General features: G+C 45.3%; 1 protein-coding gene across 2 annotated transcripts in view; it reads right to left on the bottom strand.

The window, feature by feature from the left end:
- Positions 1–22,500, bottom strand: part of tll1 (tolloid-like 1) — a 40,247-nt gene that overhangs the window by 17,349 nt on the left and 398 nt on the right. Inside the window, exons 2-7 of one of the 2 annotated variants that reach the window (XM_031559660.2) lie at positions 20,617–21,106; positions 6,298–6,408; positions 3,387–3,467; positions 2,945–3,115; positions 2,392–2,509; positions 178–356 (exon numbers count right to left, since the gene is read on the bottom strand). In XM_031559660.2, the coding sequence (XP_031415520.1) occupies positions 178–356; positions 2,392–2,509; positions 2,945–3,115; positions 3,387–3,467; positions 6,298–6,408; positions 20,617–20,794 (838 nt within the window). In that variant the 5' untranslated portion in view covers positions 20,795–21,106. Of the gene's footprint in view, positions 1–177; positions 357–2,391; positions 2,510–2,940; positions 3,116–3,386; positions 3,468–6,297; positions 6,409–20,616; positions 21,107–22,500 lie in introns of those variants that run through there. The other variant, XM_031559661.1, reaches the window with a different exon arrangement.

Raw genomic sequence — 22,500 nt, 5'->3', positions numbered from 1 at the left:
GACCCATTAAACTGACACACTCATTTAGTAAAGATATAGAACAGACCATGAGTCCTGGTGTGTGTGGGTATGTGCATGACCTTGAAATACACACCACAAGGACAGTTATCTAAGCCCTCCCTGAATGAAGGGAATGGTCCATGAAGGTGATCCCGGGTATTGTGGGTAATGTAGTACCTGGCTGGATGTTGTCTCTGATGATGGTGACATGATCGTCACGGTCAGGCCGCGTGTGCTCGTGCCAGAACCCGATGACATGTCCCAGCTCGTGCACCACGATGCCAAACTTGTCGCAGTTTTTACCAATGGAGATCGCCTGCGGGCCATTACCACGACGACCTACATATGAACAACAGCTATTGGAGCAGGGGAGAGGAGAAGAGGGGAACACAGGAGAAGACATTCAGATAAAAGCTGCAGGGTTCATCCTCACGAGCTTAAAGACGGCCTGCTAAATTCATCACGGCTTTTCACACTTTTCATAGTCACTGACAATAACCGACAGTTGCATGTAGCAGTAGATCAAACATTAGCCGTCTTGATCCAAAGGGGGAGAGAGCCAGAGAGGAAGGGAGAGAGGGAGAGAGAAAGGGAGAGGGGGAGAAAGGGAGAAAGGGAGAGAGAGAGGGAGAGAAAGGGAGAAAGGGACAGAGAGAGAAAGGGAGAGAGAGAGGGAGAGGGAGAGAAATGGAGAATGGGAGAGAGAGAAAGGGAGAAAGGGAGAGAGAGAGGGGGAGAGGGAGAAAAGGAGAGAGAGAGGGAGAGGGAGAGGAAGGGAAAAGGGAGAGAGAGAGGGAGAGAGGGAGAGGGAGAAAGGGAGAGAGAGGGGCAGCAAGGAGGGATTTTACCCTCTAATACAGCGTGACTGAGGGAGTGGGAAATCACGCCACCTCACCCCACACATACACACCATTAGCACACAAACGCACACACACACACACACACACACACACACACACACACACACACACACACACACACACACACAAACTCACTCACACGCACAATGCCCCTCCCCCCCACACAAACACACAGCATCCAGACTCAGCCAAGAGTATGATTCCTTACAATGAGTTACATGCAGTCAGCATCAGAACTGTGTGTGTGTGTGTGTGTGTGTGTGTGTGTGTGTGTGTGTGTGTGTGTGTGTGTGTGTGTGTGTGTGATTGTGTATGTATGTATGTAAATACATCAGCTACACTCTTCATAATGTAGCATGAATTAGGGGTTCTGTTCTGAGTATTAAAGGTTTTCTGCCTTATTCCCCTTTGTTGGCTAGTGAGAGAGAGTGAGAGAGAGAGAGAGAGAGAGATAGATAGAGGGGGAGAGAGAGTCAGAGACAGGGAGAGAAAGAGAGAGAGAAAGATAGAGAGAGTGAGAGAGAGAAAGAGAGAGAGATAGATATAGTGGGGGAAAGAGCGCCTGAGCAGTCAGTGTGGGTAGTGTATCAGTGTGTGCATGTGTGCGGGAGGGTCTGTGAACCTCATTGCCTCAGACAGACTGGGCACAGACACAAGACACACACACACACACCAGACACACACACACACACACACACACACACACACACACACAGTGAGAGTATAATCTTCAACTCAGCCAGGAGGGAAGGTGGCAGCTATATATATCCTAGATTAGCACACCTTAATCCCTCATTTTATTCCCACTGATAGCAGAGCACATCAGCACACCCTCACGCACAAACAGTGCTGTGGTCTCCTGTCAGGTGAATTACTCATGTGCCTGAAGCACACACACACACACACACACACACACACACACACAAATTCACATGTCCTCGGAATTATTGTCATACTCATATCAGCATGCGTGTGTTTGTGTATGGGTCTGAATGTGTGTGTGTGTGTGTGTGTGTGTGTGTGTGTGTGTGTGTGTGTGTGTGTGTGTGTGTGTGTGTGTGTGTGTGTGTGTGTGTGTGTGTGTGTGTGTGTGAGAGAGTGTGTTTGTATGAGTGTTGTGCAGTTGAGAGGTTAGTTGTTACATAACTTAACACCTCCCCACCCAACATCCCCACACACTCATGCTGCTCTTCATCGGAGGTCATAGAGAGGCTTAACCACTTCTTTGACAGAACACAGCGGGAAGGTCTCATTACACCCAATACTATAACGCATGACGTAATACATTTAGTACGCACTAATGTAATTCAATCATTTCAGCAAATCCATGTTCAAGCACGTTGGTAGTCCATTCTATTGAGTGTTGACAGACCAACGCCAAAACCACAGCAGCACTCACATGCCTGAAAGTGTGCTGAACTGCTGCAATGCTTCTTATAGGCAAATGAGAGACGCAACACACCGCATGATCACATATCAAGCAGTGTGGCTGGGAAACTGCAGCATTAAGGGTACCATCACAGTCACTCACCCACACGGTCTGTAGGTGAAGACTATGTAGCTCTCCTCGTCTGTCTTCTCAACGAACGTCACGCATGTCTGTTTCTCCCAGTGACGCATCGCCTGCCGGAACATTGCCCTCTGACTGCCTGTACACACAAACACACACACACACACACACACACACGCACACACACACACACACACACACACGCGCACACACACACACACACACACACACACACACACACACACACACACACACACATACACATACATACCCAGATACATACACACAAACACACAATACCATTACAAACACATCAATATCAATGTGGAAGCATATAAATATCTACTAGAGGAAACTATTTGCAGAAAATACAGTGAACATGCAATCATGACTACTGAACATACAGGTGGGAATCTCAGGAAACACATGCATACTCAAACAAACAAACACACACACACACACACACACACACACACACACAAATACACACACACACACACACACACACACACACACACACACACACACACACACACACACACACACACACACAAACACAAACACACTCACACACCGGTGAAGTTCCCTCCAATCACATAGGGGATGACACCGCCCGGCCAGATGCGCTCCGCACGAGAGGTAGCTGCCCGTGGAACACGAGGCTTTGCACTCTTCCTGGTCTTGACACTCTCCTGCACAGGCTTCGAGCTCAGAGACTCCTTACTGGAGTTCTTAGACCAGGAGTCTGACAGAGGAAGAGAGTGACTGCATTACTGAGACGCTGGATAAACACAGAAGATGCATAGCTTCTATTTTAACATCCTTAGATTTCAACTTTTACTCAAATCACTTCCATGTATATTACAGTAAGAGAAAGCCACAAATACAATGCACAGAAATACAGTAATGGCATATTCAATACATGTACTATTATAAGCATCGTCATTTAGCAGTGTCAACATCAACAAGACCGTTTACGACAGTGTCTTAAACACAGAGCACACAGATACACTTACCAAAACTAAATCTCCTTAACCTCTCCAAGAGCAGGTAGAGAGATCCCTTCCTCTTTGAGGAATCATGTTCTCCTACACCCCCTTTACGCACACACACACACACACACACACACACACACACACACACACACACACACACACACACACACACACAAACAAACAGAGGGAGAGAGAGATGTGGAAGTGAAAAAGTGGAGAGAAATAACTGTTATCAGGTAAACTCTTTTTTTAAGAATATTGTTTTAGAGAGTGTGGAGTTGTGTGTCTCTTATTTGACATGTCTAACATCTAGATAATATCCAAATAAAATTATCAATACTCCATTAGACTTAGATATAGCCAGAAAAAAAAAAAACAGAGTGCATTCTCGACCGCTTGTTTTGGATAATTTTATTTTGGAGCAATAAGGTGATTAACATCTTGAATAACAGCTGGAATATTTCTCAAATTAGTTGTTTATGAGGTCTGAGAAATCAATTTTTTTATGCTTCCTAGTTGCATTTACATTTGGATTTTTCATAGACATGCAAGATCATCAATTGGGTATGCCCCCCTATCATTCCTCAGTGCAGTTTTCTGCTGAGGCAAATTAATACGACATGGCTATTTGCCAGGTTGCTTTTTGTGGTCCACCAATCAGTGATTTGTGGGCAACGGCTTGAACAAGCTCATCAATGACATCCAATAGTAGCGTTTTATTTTGACATTCAGTTCAACCATGATGGCGTTCCACTCCACCCCAACTGGTAAAAGGCTGATCAAATTGCTTCAGATGTAATCCAGGTCACTGCCCATTACAGACACCACGGATGGACACAGATCCCACAGGATCATGCCGTCATTTTATGAAGTCAAATCACCAAAAATAATTATTCAGTACCATGGAACAGAAAATCAGTCCCGCTCAGGAACTAGCTATCATTCAGTACCATGGAACAGAAAATCAGTCCCGCTCAGGAACTAGCTATCATTCAGTACCATGGAACAGAAAATCAGTCCCGCTCAGGAACTAGTTATCATTCAGTACCATGGAACAGAAAATCAGTCCCGCTCAGGAATAAGAGACTCCTTGTTGACTCCTCTTTGGTGTGGGGATTCATTTGTATTTCACACCCATGGATTCTTGGGAATATTCCAGGAATTATGGAATGGAAATGAAATTTAAAAAGAAATACTAGGATGTGACACCAACTGAAACTACACCAACAGTATTCTGGCCAGTTTGAATCTTTCTGCTATGCTGCACCGAGAATGTGTGAGTAACAGTGTAAGACGTCGATGAGCAGAAGGTCATGGGGATGTGTGTGTAACAGTGTAAGACGTCGGTGAACAGAATGTCATGGGGATGTGTGTGTAACAGTGTAAGACGTCGGTGAGCCGAATGTCACGGGATGTGTGTGTAACAGTGTAAGACGTGGATGAGCAGAATGTCACGGGGATGTGTGAGTAACAGTGTAAACGTCGATGAGCAGAATGTCACGGGGATGTGTGTGTAACAGTGTAAGACGTCGATAAGCCGAATGTCACGAGGATGTGTGTGTAACAGTGTAAGACGTCGATGTCATGAGGATGTTCCGTGGGTGATGTGAGGTGGTAGTGGTTTGGTTCCAATCACTGTATTAAGGGCACACAGAATAGTGGAAGGGCCACTTGTATTGTTGTGCTGAGGACATGTTAAGGTTGTCTTTAGGTTGTGCTGAGGTTGTAAAAGTGTTATCTGTGGGCTGGGCCCGCTGACTCAGCTGAAGCAGAGGTGTGAAACTCACAGTTTCCTTCTCCTGCGGAGCTCACTGGCGCTGTGCCAAAAAGCTCTCCTCTCTCCCATGTCTTCTCCTCTCCTGCGGAGCTCACTGGCGCTGTGCCAAAAAGCTCTCCACTCTTCACAGCCACGCTGTGCTCCTTCCTCTAGTCCTATACCTCCAGTTTCTCTTCTCAAGTATATCAGTCAGGGCTGTCTATCTATTACTGTTTCTCCCTCCGACTCATTCCCTCTCTCTCTCCCTGGCCATATCTCTGTCTCTCTGTGGGGAAGGAATGTTGAGGCGAACAGGAAGACTGGGAACAAACAAAACTTGCCTGGTTGAAGCCGCAGGAAAAGGCTGAGTACACATGAAGACACTCACACATACACACACTCTCTCTCACACACACACAGACACACACACACACACAGACACACACACACACACTCACACACACACACACAGACACACACACACATATATACACACACACACACACACAGAGACACACACACACACACACACACACACACACACAGACACACACACACACGCACACGCACATACACAGATATATTTTATATTATTTGCATTGTTTTTAGGGTTTAAAGTACTTCAGGCGGGTATGAATAACATGACGTTTTAGTGCTTGCTGAAGAAAGTTGACCTGGAATGAAGTGAAATCACCATTTATGTACTGAAATATTGCACATAACTCATCAGCCAAGTGCAGAGCAATTAGCAGGATGAAGCCTCCACTAGCCACACAGAGTGACGAGCACAGGGCATCCATGCAGCAGACATTTTGGTTCCACTTCATTTGGAGAGCTGCTGTTTATGTCCACAAACTATGAGATGACAGTCTGTTGGCAGTAAAGGCTATAAATATGCTCAGAATTAGGGTTAGGCTAGAGTTAGAGGTGAGAGGTTTAGGGTTAGGGTAAGATAGGCAGTAGAGTTAAAGCTACGAAGGGATTTGTATGAGCATAGGGTTCGGGTCAGGTTATAGTCGTGGTTAGTTGAGAGTTGACAGCTACTTGAGCTCTGGTGCTAGTTGACTGGTATTTCATTGTTTACAGATGACTGACTGGCTGTAGTCTAAAATGGACAATCCCACAAATGTGTAAATATGTTTTAGAGAGAGAGAATGTGCATGTGTGCGTACTCACCAGATGTGTGTCCTTGCCTTGAGTGTGTGTGATGTATCAGGTCTATCGTTCTGTCGATCTGAAACATTTTCAAATCTTCTTCATCTAAGGCGATATCACCCCAAAAGACAGCTGCAAAGACAGACACACACAAAAAACACATTTTTAATCACATGAAGAGACGAGGAGCGTGCACACACACACACACACACACACACACACACACACACACACACACACACACACGTCCCTCCTGCCTGTCAGAGGGCACAGATGATGCTTGCAGCAGGCCTGTGTGTAATGAGTGGTGAGCAGGGTGGAGCGCTCCCGTGCTGAATGCCTCAGTCACACTCCTTTCCTCTCAGACAGGCACACAGGGCACCCCTGACCCAGACAGCACGGCTCACCTTCTCACACACACACACACACACATTCAGGTTTGCTCTCTCTCTCTCTCCCTCCCTCTCTGTCTCTCTATCAGTGCCTCGGAATCTCTTCCCAATCTCTGCTCACACACTCACACTCACACATGATGTAAGCTCTTTATTTAGCTTGTCGTCACTGTGACTGTGGAGATGACCCTGATACGAGGAAGACTTCTTAAGGAAACTCCTGTCCTTGCTTCTGTCTGCCAGTGTGTGTGTGTATATGTGTGAGTGTGTGTGTCTCTGTGTGTGTGTGTGTGTGTGTGTCTCTGTGTGTGTGTGTATGTGTGTGTGATTCAACTGCATGACAGGCTAAAGAACCTGTAACCTTGATATGAAACAATAAACAATACACTCTGACCAGAGACTCCCAAAGATCCTTGGATTGCAGCAATTTCAGAAACATTGTGGCCTAGTGTGCGTGTGTGTGTGTGTGTGTGTGTGTTCTCTTTTTGAGTGTGTCTAATCTGTACCTGTAGTTGTTTGTGTGCGTGTGTGTGTGTGTGTGTGTGTGTGTGTGTGTATGGGTGTGTGTGCACGCGCATCCTGTACTTTCCCACCATAGTCTCTCAGCAGCTCTGATAGCCATCTCTATCTGATTAGTTTACCCCTTGCCTCCCCAGAGAGCCCTTAGCCACCCGTTAACACAACCCCAGCACAAAGGCCATTATCATAGTCCTTTATTAAGGGCTAACAATAGAGCTAAAAAACATTCGTCAATGATTCCCAGCCACACACACACACAAGCACACACACACACACACACGCACACACGCACACACGCACACACACACACACACACACACACACACACACACACAGGCTCTCACATTTATATGATTACTGCTAGTGCAATTGGGCTGTAGTAGTAGTAGTGGCTTTCTAGGGAGTCTGTGATCCATCACTGTAGAAGATACGGGCTAAAGCTGTTAACATCATCATCATCATCATAATATTAATAATTACTGTCAACAATTACACATGAATTAAGTTAAAGCCTAATAATGCAGGCACTCCCTATCAACATTCAGTTTGCTGGTGCATACAAACTCCTTTCTGTTCTACTGTGCTGTCTATTACTCATATCAGCTTAGGCATTACTGTCCAGAGACACTGGAGATCCACTCCTAGACAGGCTGGGTCAACAAGAAGGTTGTCCAGCTCTCTGGACAGGTGGCCCAAACCTACAGTATTACAGGAATGGTGACAGTTAACACCACAACCACCGCCCTCCACACACACACACAAACACACACACACACACACACACACACACATAACCATTATTATCACGTTGGCTTCTAAAATCTGATTCTCTATTGCTTTCAAATGCAATAAAGGGCAATCACAGAGATATTTTTGCCTGTGACTGAAGTTACTACTACTGCAAAACACCCCAGGAAGATTCTGAGTCAAGACATCCATAACTGTGTGGAATGTGTGTGTGTTTGTTTGTTTGTTTGTTTTATTTTTTATTTACAAATGTGCCTATTGTCTGTATTGTGTGGAAGTCCGGTGTATAAATGCATGAATAGAACTATCTTGTCCATGTGTCTGTGTGTGTCTGTGTGTGTTTATGTGTGTGCCTGTGTGTGTTTATGTGTGCGTGTGCGTGTTTATGTGTGTAACGGAGATCAGCATGAGGGCTGTCACAGGATAGGAGCCCAACATCATTCTGATACCTCCTCATTCCAGCTGATGCTTGCTAATGTAAACAGGAACAAAATGCTTCCTAATGACCTGAATGGAAGGAAGGTACCCGTTCCCCTAGCACAGAGACACAGGCATGGGGGAAAGACTCTACCAGGAGTTCAATACATGATGAACACACACACACACCAAACACACACACACACACACTCACAGCACACAACCATTGCATTGACAGAGAGGTCAGAATGCCGGTCCCAGAATCCTTTGTTTTAACTTCAATCTCAAATAGGAGACTGGCGAGCAGTAACTTCACTGCTTACAATTCCAGTCAGAATTCAGCATTGACCAGTCACTCAGACTGTAAGAAATCCCTGATTCATCGTTAAGTCAATTGTTTTGACTGGAATTTTAAACACCATTTAAACACCATTGATCATTCAGGCAGTTAGACAGTGTCAGGACCGAAATGCCATCCCACTGCCAAGTTTGATTCAATAATAAGGAGCTGTGTGTGTGTGTGTGTGTGTGTGTGTGTGTGTGTGTGTGTGTGTGTGTGTGAGTGTGTGTGTGTGTGTGTGTGTGTGTGTGTGTGTGTGTGTGTGTGTGTGTGTGTGTGTGTGTGCGCGTGCGTGCGTGTGTGTGTCAGAGTGGGTCACAGAAAAAAAGTGGGAAAGAAAACAGAGAGAGGGAAGGATAGAGAGGGCCTTCCTTCCTTCCCTCATTCTCAGCTTTCATGCAATATGAGATCGAGCCTGTATGAATGAAAACTGAATGTGACCAACTGACCTCCTCCTTCTCTCTCTCTCTCTCTCTCTCTCTCTCTCTCTCTATGTGTGCGTGTGTGTGTGTGTGTGTGTGTGTGTGTGTGTGTGTGTGTGTGTGTGTGTGTGTGTGTGTGCGGGTGTGCTTGTGTTTGTGGGAACAGTCTCGACAGATCAGATTACCCTTGGATCAACCGGAAAATTCCCAGAAATCCAATAATCATTCATGATCAGAGGCTGAAGAGAAACACACCCTGCCCTGATTAACCATGCTCAGGATTGTCAACAATCTGGAATGTTGCAGAATGCAAAATGAAATTGGAGTTCCACTTCCAAGCTTGCGGATGAGAAACTGGGGGCATCTCCCTATACTGGCATACTGCATCTCACAGAACGGCGCGAAAGCACAGCAACACCAGCTCTACCCAACAACCGCTCAACCCAACACCCGCTCAACCCAACACCCGCTCAATCCAACAACCGCTCAACCCAACACCCGCTCAACCCAACACCCGCAGGCCAGCGCAGGCGAACCCAGGTGAGAGCTCTGATCCTTGGCTGATGCCCTGTTAAACCTGGCATCATCAGCATCACATGGACAGGATAAGCAGCCACAGCACCGCTCCGGTTCCATCAACAAAACACACACAGCGTGGAAAAACTTACATCTGTGCAGGGTCAGGCAAACACGTTGCTTTGTTAGTAATGCTACCTCTGCTTCAGCTGTGTCTCTTCGTCTCAAAACAAGGCTTGGATTTTTGTGCTTTGTCTCCCCTTTGAAGATTTTGTAACAGTTCTCTCATTCCCTTCAAGTTTGTTTTTGAGACAATTCTGAGTAGCACTAGGTTCATGTGATGGTGAGACATTTTGCCTCATCCAAGAGGGCTTCATCTATACAGGCCGTGTTATAGGCTTCCATATCACCACCAAGCCAGCAAATCTTGTTCATGCGCAACAGTCGTCCATGTTGATAGAGGAGTTCACTAACCAAAGAACAGTCCACTGATCATTTAGTATTATACCAGTGCCAGTAAGAACCACAGAAACACAGACTGCTGAACACAGAATGGATAAAGTGTACTATGGTCTTACGCTGAATACTGTAATTTTCCGACTATTAACCGCGGTTTATACATAGATTTAGCCACATTTCTGCAGCCCTGCAGAGAACATGAGACCCCACGATAATACATTTTTTCCGCCTGGTAGTTAGTAACGTGCACAGTAACTGCCAGATAATTGGTCTCTCTCTCTTTCTCCAGCTTTCACATATGAAAAACAACATCCGATAGATAACATTTTTATTCACACTCTATAACTGTATTTAATCGGATGCTATGGAGCGTGAACCTCCTCAAGAGGTGTGCAAGGTCTCATTCCAGTTAACCTGGCTATCGTAGCTATCTCTAGCTAAGGTAACCATCTTAACAATTTGTAGTTGCTAGCATGTGCCATATGAACACTGAATGTGAACTTGCGTTAATATGAAGCTGTACAGGCACCCAGGGTTGCTAGCTATCATAGCTTTTTAGCTATCCTAGCTATCTGTAGCTTAGGTTCTGTGATTTAGCTGATGGGGACATTGATGAATACACAGACTCTGAGACTCCGAGAGACTTTCCCCAACCAAAAGCCCTGGGTTAATGGAGATGTCCTTGCTAAGCTCAGAGCACGGCCCTCTGCCTATAACTCTGGGAACCTGGAGGCCAAGAGGAAGTCCAGATATGACCTACAGAAGACAAGCTGGAGTCTAATGATCACAATTCCGACCCCAGACGGATGTGGTGTGGACTGCGCTTCTTCACAGACTACAAAGGGAGAAATAGCAGTGATGTCCAGCCTGTTGTCTCTCTTCCCTATGAGCTCGACACCTTCCACGCACGGTTTGAGGTGAGCAACACCATTCCTAAGACTAGCTGAGGAACAGGATGACTGCACTCTGTCCCTATCTACAGCTGACGTGAGGAGAGCTTTTAAAAGAGTAAACCTTCGGAAGTCAGCAGGGCCAGATGGCATTCTAGGCTGTGTTCTCAGAGTGTGCGCCAACCAGCTAGCGGAGATATTCACCTCTATATTCAACCAACCATCGTTCCTATACCAAGAAGTCATCTGCCTGAATGAATACAGCCCTGCAATCACTGCGAAGCGCTTCGAGCAATTAGTCAAAACCCACATCTGCTCCTCCCTTCCTAACACCTTGGACCTCCAATTTGCACACCGCCCCAACAGATCCACAGCTGACGCCATCACCCTGACAGTGCACACCGCCCTCTCCCACCTAGATAAGGACAACACTTTTGTGTTAAGCTTGTTCCCAAGCTCAGGATCCTGGGTCTAAACATCTCCCCCCTTGCAACTGGATCCTGGACTTCCTGAAGGGCAGACCCCAGGTGCTGAGATTGGGTAACCTCTCCTCCTCTGCACTGACCCTGAACACAGGATCCCCTCAGGCCTGCGTACTCTCCTCCTGTGCGCCCTGTTCATGCACGACTGTGTGGCTACGTGCAGCTCTAACGTCATCATGAAGTTTGCAGACAACACCACCATCTCCAACAGCGAAGAGACCCCCTACAGAGACGAGGTCAGCGTCTTGGGAACATGGTGCCAGGACAACCATTTCTCTCTCAATGTCTGCAAGACTAAAGACTTCAGGAAGAAAAGGGGGTGAAGTGGAGAGAGTCTCCTGCTTCAAGTTCACAGCTGCTAGCATGTGAACTCATGTTAGTTTGTGTGAATATGAACTTTTTTAAATGAAGCTGCACAGGCACCCTGAGGGTTTCCACCTTTCCTATTATAATTGTATAAGTTAATATCAGATTACTAGCTATCATTTCATGAAAAATAGGAATTCCATTTAAACTGTTTATGGTTATTAAAAAGTTTCCTTAGCTAGCTAGCTGGTTAGCTAGCATAACAAGATAACCATAGCAACCAGGAAACACAACGTTAGTTGGTGGAGCAAGGCCTTACTCTGATATCAATGTAATGTTAGCAAATGAGGGGGAGAAGTCCACACATTGGAGCGGTCAGTACACAGGTCTGTCTTATAAAATGACATAAAACACTGTAATACGGTTTATATACAGTGCGGTAAATAGTTGGGAAAATACAGTATTGCACTCCCAAAATACACAGAAAAAGAAATGCAGGTGGTCAGCGATGTGTAAATCAATATGCTCTTAACATGACACAGAACATACAGTAGATTCGATTTCTCGGTGTGTAGGGGAGGGGGTTCATGGCAGGAGAAGGTTTTGGGTAACTTCAATCAGTAATTACTTTCTACCAAATGCAGTTTCAAAAGAACTTATCACACAGCATTGTTATGAGTAGGCAGTAACCAGGGCCGGAGTGGGGCCACTTTTCAGCCCGGGAATTTCAGGCCCAAGACCGGCCCACTTTTTCCATGGTAGTGGAAATTGGATAAATGAAGAACAGTTCAGCTCTTACTATCCTGTAGTTTTTTTTATTAATACCATGGTTCAACAAATAATGTAAAGGTAAATAATAATCCACTTAAGCTGAGAAGTTAACAAAAAATATTCCACTATTCCACAAGGATAGGTTGATAAATTAACAAAAGCAGAAATAAATAAATAAACTCACAGTACACTATACAGTTACATTGCGAATAGCACCAACAGCATCTACAGCATCAGTAACCTAGCCTGGGTACCAGACGAATTTAGCCCCGCCCACAACATTTGAGGTCGGGAAGTATTCTGACTAGAATTATGAGTATGACAACGTCAGGCTAAGCACTGGTTTCAGCCACTTTATATAACTGTGTCGTTGCTTATAGACATGAGGATTTAATTCTCTGTGCACATTAACATGAAAGCCTCCAAGTTGTTCTGACTCAATGAGCTTCGTAGCCTATTCTTCACAATTGTTAAGGTTGAGAAGCTTCTCTCACATGCAACCTGTGTGATGGACAAAGTCAACAGAAACGTATATGCTAACCCAATGACATGATAAGCATCTGTGAGGAGGTTGTACTGTGAGAGTATTAAATGGACACAAATGGCACAGTTTTTTGGTGATATAAAAAGGCTAATATTTTAATTCAATTTAATATTTTGCTTGCGAATAGGTTGACAACCCTACAACGATATTAACCAACCGAATAGTTACGTTGCTAATCATTAGGCCTATGTCTCTCTTTACCAGTTGCCACTTGTGTTTGTCCTCTTGAAAATAAATCGGTAAGCTTGGCACATTTGGCAGCATCCTCCTCCAATGCCTTTCTTTTTTTAACCTGGCTTTTTCAGCCCATCCTGGCCTCTTCCTCCCATCCATCCTCCCTGACGCGTATCATTGCGGTAGGGCCGGCCCCACTATGGGTAGACTATCTGAGAAAACCTTTTGGAAAAGACGGACTATGGACCCAACCAACTCTATTTGGGAGGGGAGAACTTACTCGCATGGTACAACCCATGCAGAGGCTGCGGTGTCAGAATGCGGAAGGTTTGTAGCCTACTTTAAGAGAAGATGGACTAACGTTACAAATGTCCAAAATGTTTTATTCTCGACCGGCCCAGAAGTGAAGCGGCCCACCGGGAACTCTCCCGATTCTCCCGATTACCCACCCCGGGCCTGGCAGTAACTCTCATCAGTACAAACTCACACGTCCAAACCAAGAGGAAGGGCTGTTTGTCATGTGACAACTACAGACATGGACACTGTGAAAATTGTGTTTGTGTGCCTGTGTGTGTGTGTGCCTGTGTGTGTGTGAGTGGGGGGGGCATGTACACAAAAAAACCGATACATATATATGTGCTTGTGTACAAACACAAGCGCGTGCACACACACACACGCATGCACACATGCGCACACATGCAGCACACAAGCCCATTAACACAAAAAATCATGTTGAGGTCACAGTCCTCAAAAATCCTATTGAGTTCTGGGGACAGCACTGCCTTCCACTTAAGTGAAATACCAGAAATTCCACAGAATTTCTCAGAAACACATAACCACACACACAAGCGCGCGCGGAAGACTTTCCAAATGACCAGTGCACGTGTGTCCAAATGAACAGTGCACGTGTGTCCAACTGACCAGTGCACGTGTGTCCAACTGACCAGTGCACGTGTGTCCAAATGACCAGTGCACGTGTCCCCAAATGACTGACCCCCAATAAGGAACAGCATTCCTTCATTTCAATCAAATTTCTGTCATCTTTATTTCTGCAGAAGACTCCAAAAACACTCAACAGTGGAAACAAATAAGAAAGATGAGTATGTGTATGTGCATGAGTATAGGTGTGTGTGTGTGTCTCAGTGTTTGTGTGTGTGCCTGTGTGTGTGTGTGTGTGTGTGTGTGTGTGTGTGTGTGTGTGTGTGTGTGTGTGTGTGTGTGTGTGTGTGTGTGTGTGTGTGTGTGTGTGTGTGTGTGTGTGTGTGTGTCTGTGTGTCTGTGTGTGTCTGTGTGTGCGCGCACATGGTTTTGTTATGATGAGCACTCCTGAGCAGTACTCCTGGATGAGCATTGGCTACTTTTCCTGACTCAAAATCCCAAAACAAACTGACATTCCACCATCCCCAGCTAAGAGAGGATCAACTGTACTACATTGGACAGGGTCACACAGACATACACAAACACGAACACACACACAGCACTCGCTGCAGGCCCAGGGGGAAAGTACATCAGGGCTGTGTCTGATTCGGGGATTTCAAATGTACACATCAAAACAGCTCAGCTGTTCCCAGGTCTGTTGAGTTGGGGGAGCCACTCATAGCATCACATTAGTGGTTAATTCCCACCTAAGTCATGGCTTTAAGGTTTGGTGTGAATGGGTATGATGACATTCCTCTACACACACAACCTAAGCAACAAAGTAAAAAGAGAGAAGAAGAGAGAGAGAGAGAGATTGCGTGTGAGTGTGTGATCAGGGAAGTGGCACATCACACACACTTCAGACGCATGAGGATGTTTAAACAGGTAATTGCTTAATTATTGCAGTGCATTATGGGAGGAAGTAAGCATGTTGCTGACTCATGCTTTGCCAAGCCCTCTCTACCCGCCAACACAAACATTCTGCTCATACACACACAAAGACAAACGCCATGCGCATGCACACACACACACACACACACACCCACACACACACACACACTTCTGCTGACTCAGGAATTTGCAGGAATTTTTTCGGAAGCTCGCTGTCAGGCCATTTTGCTCCTGGAAAATCCTGTTTAATATAATGTGACTCCTTAGCCACTGTGTCCAACATTTCCTTCCGCTGGGTAGCGTTACACACTGAGACACACAAACTCTCTCTTTCTCTCTCTCGCACTCTCTCTCTCACACACAGACACAAACTAACACATACACATATATGCCAACATAACTTTGATGCCATTCCATGTCTCTCTTTCAGCTCAGCTGCACACATCAGCCCTCGCACATCAGAGCCCAAGCCTGGCCACTTCAGTGTTTAGGCCACTGCAAGCATCAATGTATGGTCAGTCAGTAGCCAGACTTAATTATCACCACAAAAAACAACCCCAACCAACATGTGTCTCTGTGTGTGTGTGTGTGTGTGTGTGTGTGTGTGTGTGTGTGTGTGTGTGTGTGTGTGTGTGTGTGTGTGTGTGTGTGTGTGTGTGTGCGTGCGTGCGCGCGTGTGTGCGTGCGTGCGCGCGTGTGTCTGTGTGTGTTTATGTTTGGGTACAGGTGACTGAATGAGTGTGTGTGCTGCTTGATTTTACTCTGATTTTACTCTGTTTGTTCCTATGCACCCTCATTCATGCCACTCTATGTTTGCATAGGAACTGTGTGTGTGTGTGTGTGTGTGTGAGAGAGAGAGAGAGAGAGAGAGAGAGAGAGAGAGACATCTCTAGCTAAGTGGCAGGATGCAGACTACCAGGAAGAGATAAGTGCGTGAATGAAGTGGGCTCCCACAGAGTCCTAGAGTACACATGCACAAACACACACACACACATACATTCTCTCTCTCTCTCTTACACACACACACATGCACAAACACACACACACATACATTCTCTCTCTCTCTTTTACACACACACACACACATGCACACACACACACACACACACACACACACACACACACACACACACACACACACACATACTCACAGAGGGAAATCGGTACACAAAGAGCTGGAAATGTGTGCTGTGCTCTGTAATAGTATCTGATAAGCACACAGCCAAATATTCACATTATGTTTTCCCTACAATAACAAGAGCAGGAATACCTGCTCCTCACAGGCACTTCCAGCAGGTCAGACCAGGAATGAGCCTCACACATTAACACAGAGGGGGGCGGAGAGAGAGAGGGGGAGAGAGAGAGAGAGAGGGAGAGAGAGAAAGAGAGAGAGACAGAGAGAGGGAGAGAGACAGAGAGAGAGAGAGAGAGAGCAACAGAGAGACAGAGAGAGAGAGCGAGAGAGAGCGAGAGGGAGAAGGCAGTAAAACACAAACACTAATTCACACTAGCGCAAACACATGCAAATACGATTATCAGAGCGCTAAGAACATATCACACTTTCAATTCCTCATCCTCACAAATATCATCTTACATTTTACCTACCTAAGACTAATTAGACAATCAAATATTTAATGAATGCATCACATCAATAAGCATACAAATTATAACATTTTAAAATTGTCCCTGCACACACACACACACACACACAGCCACAAATAAATGATTATTTTAATATAGATTCCAGCTGTGCGTGTTCAAAACATTCACACCTGAATAGGAGACAGCTGTGTGAAAAAAACAACCACACAAAATAGGCTACAAATGCAGCTAATACACACACTGGCAACGGAGCCTGCGAAAAAGCATATAAGTGCATATAAGCATATAAGTGTGTGTGTGTGTGTGTGTGTGTGTGTGTGTGTGTGTGTGTGTGTGTGTGTGTGTGTGTGTGTGAGTGTGTTTGTTATTATGACATAGTTATAAATTGTTGGGTTTGTTATTACTGTAGCAAATAGTTTAATTAGAAGGGAAGAGACCCTATAATTAATCTGAGGGAATATCACCCCCCCCACCCCCACACCTACGTACACACACACACCTACATACACACACAGACAGAGAGGCACCTACTTAAACCTAAAGTAGCGAAAGAACGGAACAATTATCATTGATAATCGAATGAAGCAATGCCCATGTAGAAGAGCAATCTACAGGATAGGCAGGTACAGCCAGACCATCACACATCATCACCATAACTGAGAGTCTGCATACCAGCCACTCTGCCCAGGGAGGTAAGATGCCACTCAAGAGAAAGAATGAAGTAGGTAGACAAGTTAGCAAACACTCACACACACACACACACACACACACGCACAAACACACTACTGATTACCATCACTTCATTAATGGTATCAGTGTGTTTAGGTTCCATCAGATGGTAAGTGTGGTTCATTTGCATTGGGTGAATGGGCTACAGTGGCCTAAGAGTGTGACCCGTTAAGACTACAAAAGCTTAAGTAAACAACAACAGATTGCCTCGTTACATTAAGGCCTAATGTGTCAATCATCATTAGAGACGGCAGATACTATTACCGGCCCCAGGTGAGTTTCTATAGGCTTAGCCCCACCAAACAACACCCCAAACAAGACACTGCCCCAGCACAACAGCCCACACTGTTGTCTATGGTGTCCCTCTTGTGTAGTGCTAATGTACGCTTATGAATGTGATATGGAGACCGCACAATGGCTTTGTTTGTTATTAATTGCACATTCCTCATGGAATGCTGTCTTTGTTTGAAGGATAATGCATTGTGTGTGTGTGTGTGTGTGTGTTTGTATATGTGGTTGTGAGTATCTGTGTGTGTTTGTGTGTGCATGTAAGTGTGGTGTGTGTGTGTGTGTGTGTGTGTGTGTGTGTGTGCGTGTGTGTGTGTGTGTAAGAAAGAGAGAGAGAGAGAGAGAGAGAGAGAGAGAGAGCAGCCTATGTATAATGAAGGAATTACAAAACCAAGAGAGTCCCCATGATGGCCACGAGGAGTCCCCATGATGAGACAAAGAGGCTGTTGCTGACAGTCGATAAGGAGAGAGCTCTGAGCGCCCTCATACCACCCTGTCTATGCTAAGCTAAGTGCTAATGCTACAAAGTGCCAGCTCAGCCCTGGCCATTTTTAGCACACACTAAATTAGCGCAACGTAGCACATTAAACAAGTGGACCCCGATCAATGCAGTCGATGCACACTGCGCTTTAGAAGGGTAAGCACTTCAAACACACAAGGGCCCATCGACAGAAAGAAACACACACCTTAGCATTTTCAGGGGCCCCTGTGGGACCAAACTTTACTCCAAAAACACAACAGCATGCACACACACAGAGACACACTGATGTACCTAGTCACATACACTGTATTTTAACTTCAGAGACAAATTGGGCACAGCGCTTCTGAAGACCACATTCACTCAACTATGTGATGAAAAGGAGTATCCAATAAATACTCTCACTGACACACACACACACACGCACACACACCCACACACACACACACACACACACACACACACTCACACACAGAGACACACTGATGTACCTAGATACCCTGCATTTTAACTTCAGAGACACATTGGGCACAGCGCTTCTGGAGACCAAATTCACTCAACTATGTCATGAAAAGGAGTGTCCAATAAATACTCTCACTGACACACTCACACACACACACACACACACACACACACACACACTGAATACACAAACATAGCTTAAAACACCAGATGTATAACAGCATCTAAGTCAGTGTATATGTGTGGTGTGAGAGTGAGTCTGGATCCCACCCGCTCCCAGAAGAAACTTTATCACTGTGGCTGCAAAATGTCTGAATATTTTTCATATTAGGAAAAACAAAATCCGCCCAACAAACAGATACTCCCACTCTCTGAGACCCTAACCCCTTCAGTTTACATATTCACAAACACACACACACACACACACACACACACACACACACACACTACGAATTTTCATCTCATTGGTAATATTATTTCTATATATGTCAGTACAGCCTCTTTGTGTGTATAGATGTAATTTAAAGCAAGTAAAAATGACTAGAGGACTAAGAGGGAGATAATGTGTGTGTGTGTGTGTGTGTGTGTGTGTGTGTGTGTGTGTGTGTGTGTGTGTGTGTGTGTGTGTGTGTGTGAGAGAGAGAGAGAGAGAGAACACACATCTGTTCACTCTTGGGTGGGGTGCAATACAGGCCCACACACACATACAGAAACACATGCAATTTGACACATCCTGTCATATACAGGGACATATCAATGTCTTCAGTATTTTCAAAATATTTATACAATTGGTTTTTTTTTTACTGCAATTTAATAGGATGTCATCCATCAAAAACTAAGACTAATCCCAGATAACATTCGCCCACGGCCCAATTTGTGCTTTAAACGTGTGAATGTGTGTGTGTGCGCGCACGAGTCCAGCTGTGTATTGTAGTTTAATCTCAATCTAAAGACTAGACATACGATGAAAAGACATAATGAGGAAAGCAGAGCAGCAGCAGCAGGTAACCTGGCACTACTAAATTGAGCAGATCCATGCATTGCAGTTGCTTCATTTGAGTACTGTACTGGATTGCGCTCTGCACCATCAACCATCTGCATTAGTTTAGAGCCGAGGCTCTCTGCAAACATAGTGTTCTCTATCCGCTTTCGCCATGTCCCTTTCAGATAAATGAAATGCTAATCGTAAAACTTTCCAAAAGTCTTCCAACATCGGCGAGTTAGGAGACAGAAACGGTTTCGGACGGAAACTGAGCCCACTAAGGAAAGATATAAATTGTTTCGATCACCAGCCGCCCTGTGCACCGAACAGGTGGAATGCGTGAGCGCTTTAAAACCGCGAACGGTAGCGGGAGGAGGATAGACGGTACGAGACCGGCTTATGACAGCGACCGTGCACGTGTCTTCGGGATGGATCAACTCGCGGGAGGCTGAGGTGAGGGCGGTGCGATTAAACCGGGTGCACGATCGCTTACAGTGGGGGGTGGAGGCACGCGGGGATTGTTAAAGTCATATCTTCACGCAGGAGAATAACATAAATTACACAAACACGCTTTAATCTGGAATTATAACGGAATGCGAGAGGTGCACAGTCTACAACAACACACAGAATGTGAATAACTACAGACGCAACTAAGTCTTCAGCTTGTGCTTAGGCCAGATATCGTAGGCTACTAAACTAATTCATGCAAATCCTTGCCGGGTTCTCAACAAACTATCTTTTTTCCCCGTGATCGCTCACAGTGATCTTAAAACTGGCTGACAGCAGCAGCCGTGGATGCGGGGTCTGTTGGGGTCTCATAGTGCAAGAAAGGGGACAAAGAGTGAGCAGTTTTTAAAAGGAGATGATTTATCATGTTTTTAAAGATATCACGTGCACGCTCCAGAAATTAAAAAACTATAGGGGGAATTTGCCATTTGCTAACTTTATAAACCACAATTCTCTCTCTCGACCTCTGTAAATATGTTTAAAATGTAAAAAGAAAAGTCCTACCAGCTTTGCAGGGATCTTTGTAGTCTATAGTCTCCATCTTCTCCTCTTCATAATAATCGTAATTGTCTTCGTAATCTAAGCAATGGTAGACGGATACTTTGCTCCATAAAGTCAATCCAGTCAGTAGAAGGGTGATCCAATGCATCTTAGTTGTAGGTGCCCTCGGTGCACTGTCCATCTGAAGTTGGGAATGAATGAGTGAGTGAGCTGCCTGCCCTCCTCTAGAGGGAAACGATGTGTCCACAGGAGACTGAGCGGTCAGGAATTTAGAGACTCATTGCGAAGCGTCGGGTTGTCGGTGTGTGAAGATCATTGGACCGGTAACATTAGCAGGCCGGCGAATAGGCACAGAAACAGACGAGTCGCGAGAGTCACGACTCAGCTTTGTGCCTCTGCATTTGCGGTCGTTTCAAAACACCTGAACTGCCCTGCGCGCGTGTTGTGTGTCTTCTCTTCCGACGTGAAATACCGTGGCGCCTGGCTTGCCCTCCTGAAATGGGAAGAGAGAGACAGAGAGAGAGAGAGAGAGAGAGAGAGAGATTGGTCACAACGACCGACAGAACAACATAATTAAGTTCGACAAGAACGGAACATCAGTTTCAGTAAGCAGGGAAGCAACACTGAGCCAGAGGGCTCAAACTTACAGAGATCCGCGTGAACAATCGGAATGGTACTGTCTGATGGTAATTTACTTTCTCGTAAACTAGGGTAAGGAACGCGGTGGATAGTCGGTTATCTAGTCAGAGGTAACCTGTCCACAAAACACGCAGTACAACGTAGAGCACCCTGATTTACATCTCATGCCTTTGTAATGTGCCCCGCTAGAATGTGTTAAGAGCGACAGGGCTGCATGTTAACTTTCAGTATGATTACCTTACAACTTAGTGAACACCATCACCTCATAAATATTACCACGTTTCCATTGTTCCAGTCCGGTCTGGCTAACCCGAGAACGAGACCCGGCAGCAGTAAAACTCGCACGTTCCTTAAAATTTGAGCAATAATCCTGTAAAACGTATTACGCCTCAAGTCGCTGGTTCTGGGCAACGGGGAAGACAGGATGTAGCAGCCAGGTTCCAGGTAGGTGAGAGAGGGGTCATAAACGCTCCTTGTACAGCTATGCACGGGACACATCATAGTATACTAGGCCCACAGTAGCCTGATAGGTGTGTGTGAGCAAGATTGTAGCCTACATCCCGCAGTCCCGTTTTACACACGAACACCTTCATACGCCTTTGCTATAGTGCAAACACATCGCCTGACACTGACACCATTTAAACACCAAGACACTTAGCCTGCTTAAATAGCAAATGCAAAACACCATACACGCACACAGAAAAATTCCCATGTGCGCTTAAACTTAGGCTACTGACAAATACACTCACCAAAATGCACTAATAGTGCGTTTTGCAATAAAGCTTGAGTCAGCTAACTTTATAGAAGAAGAGTGGAGAGGATGGGGACACCAGGGCCTCCATATATCCCCAATAACAAAGTGACGTGTCTTCCTTGTTATTTAATGAACCAGTAGGCTACCTCAGTGGCAGTTACGTCCCTGTCACATTGCCTGGTTTTATGTCGTTACACAATAAATAGTTTGACTTGTTTGTAGGCCAATACTGGTCATTAGGTCAAGAAAAATATTTTGATAATGAAACCTTTGCGTCGTTTGAACCAAACCAGTTTACTGTTTGTTGGTCGCTGTCAAACAACAGCAGTCGGCATTGCCACTCTTTTTGGAACGACAAGGATTCCTCTTGGGTGTTCACTAATTTGAACTGTCTCCTGTAGACTAGGCTACTTAATAGTGCGTACACCCGACACGGGTGAGACACGACACTCGGTGAGCGGGCTATCTACAAGCCAGCGCACAAGCACTCTGTC

Source organism: Clupea harengus, chromosome 22, assembly GCF_900700415.2.
Source record: "Clupea harengus chromosome 22, Ch_v2.0.2, whole genome shotgun sequence".
In the NCBI taxonomy this organism is placed as follows: domain Eukaryota; kingdom Metazoa; phylum Chordata; class Actinopteri; order Clupeiformes; family Clupeidae; genus Clupea; species Clupea harengus.
The sequence above is the reverse complement of the archived record's forward strand: the minus strand, read 5'-3'. Positions and strand labels throughout refer to the sequence as shown.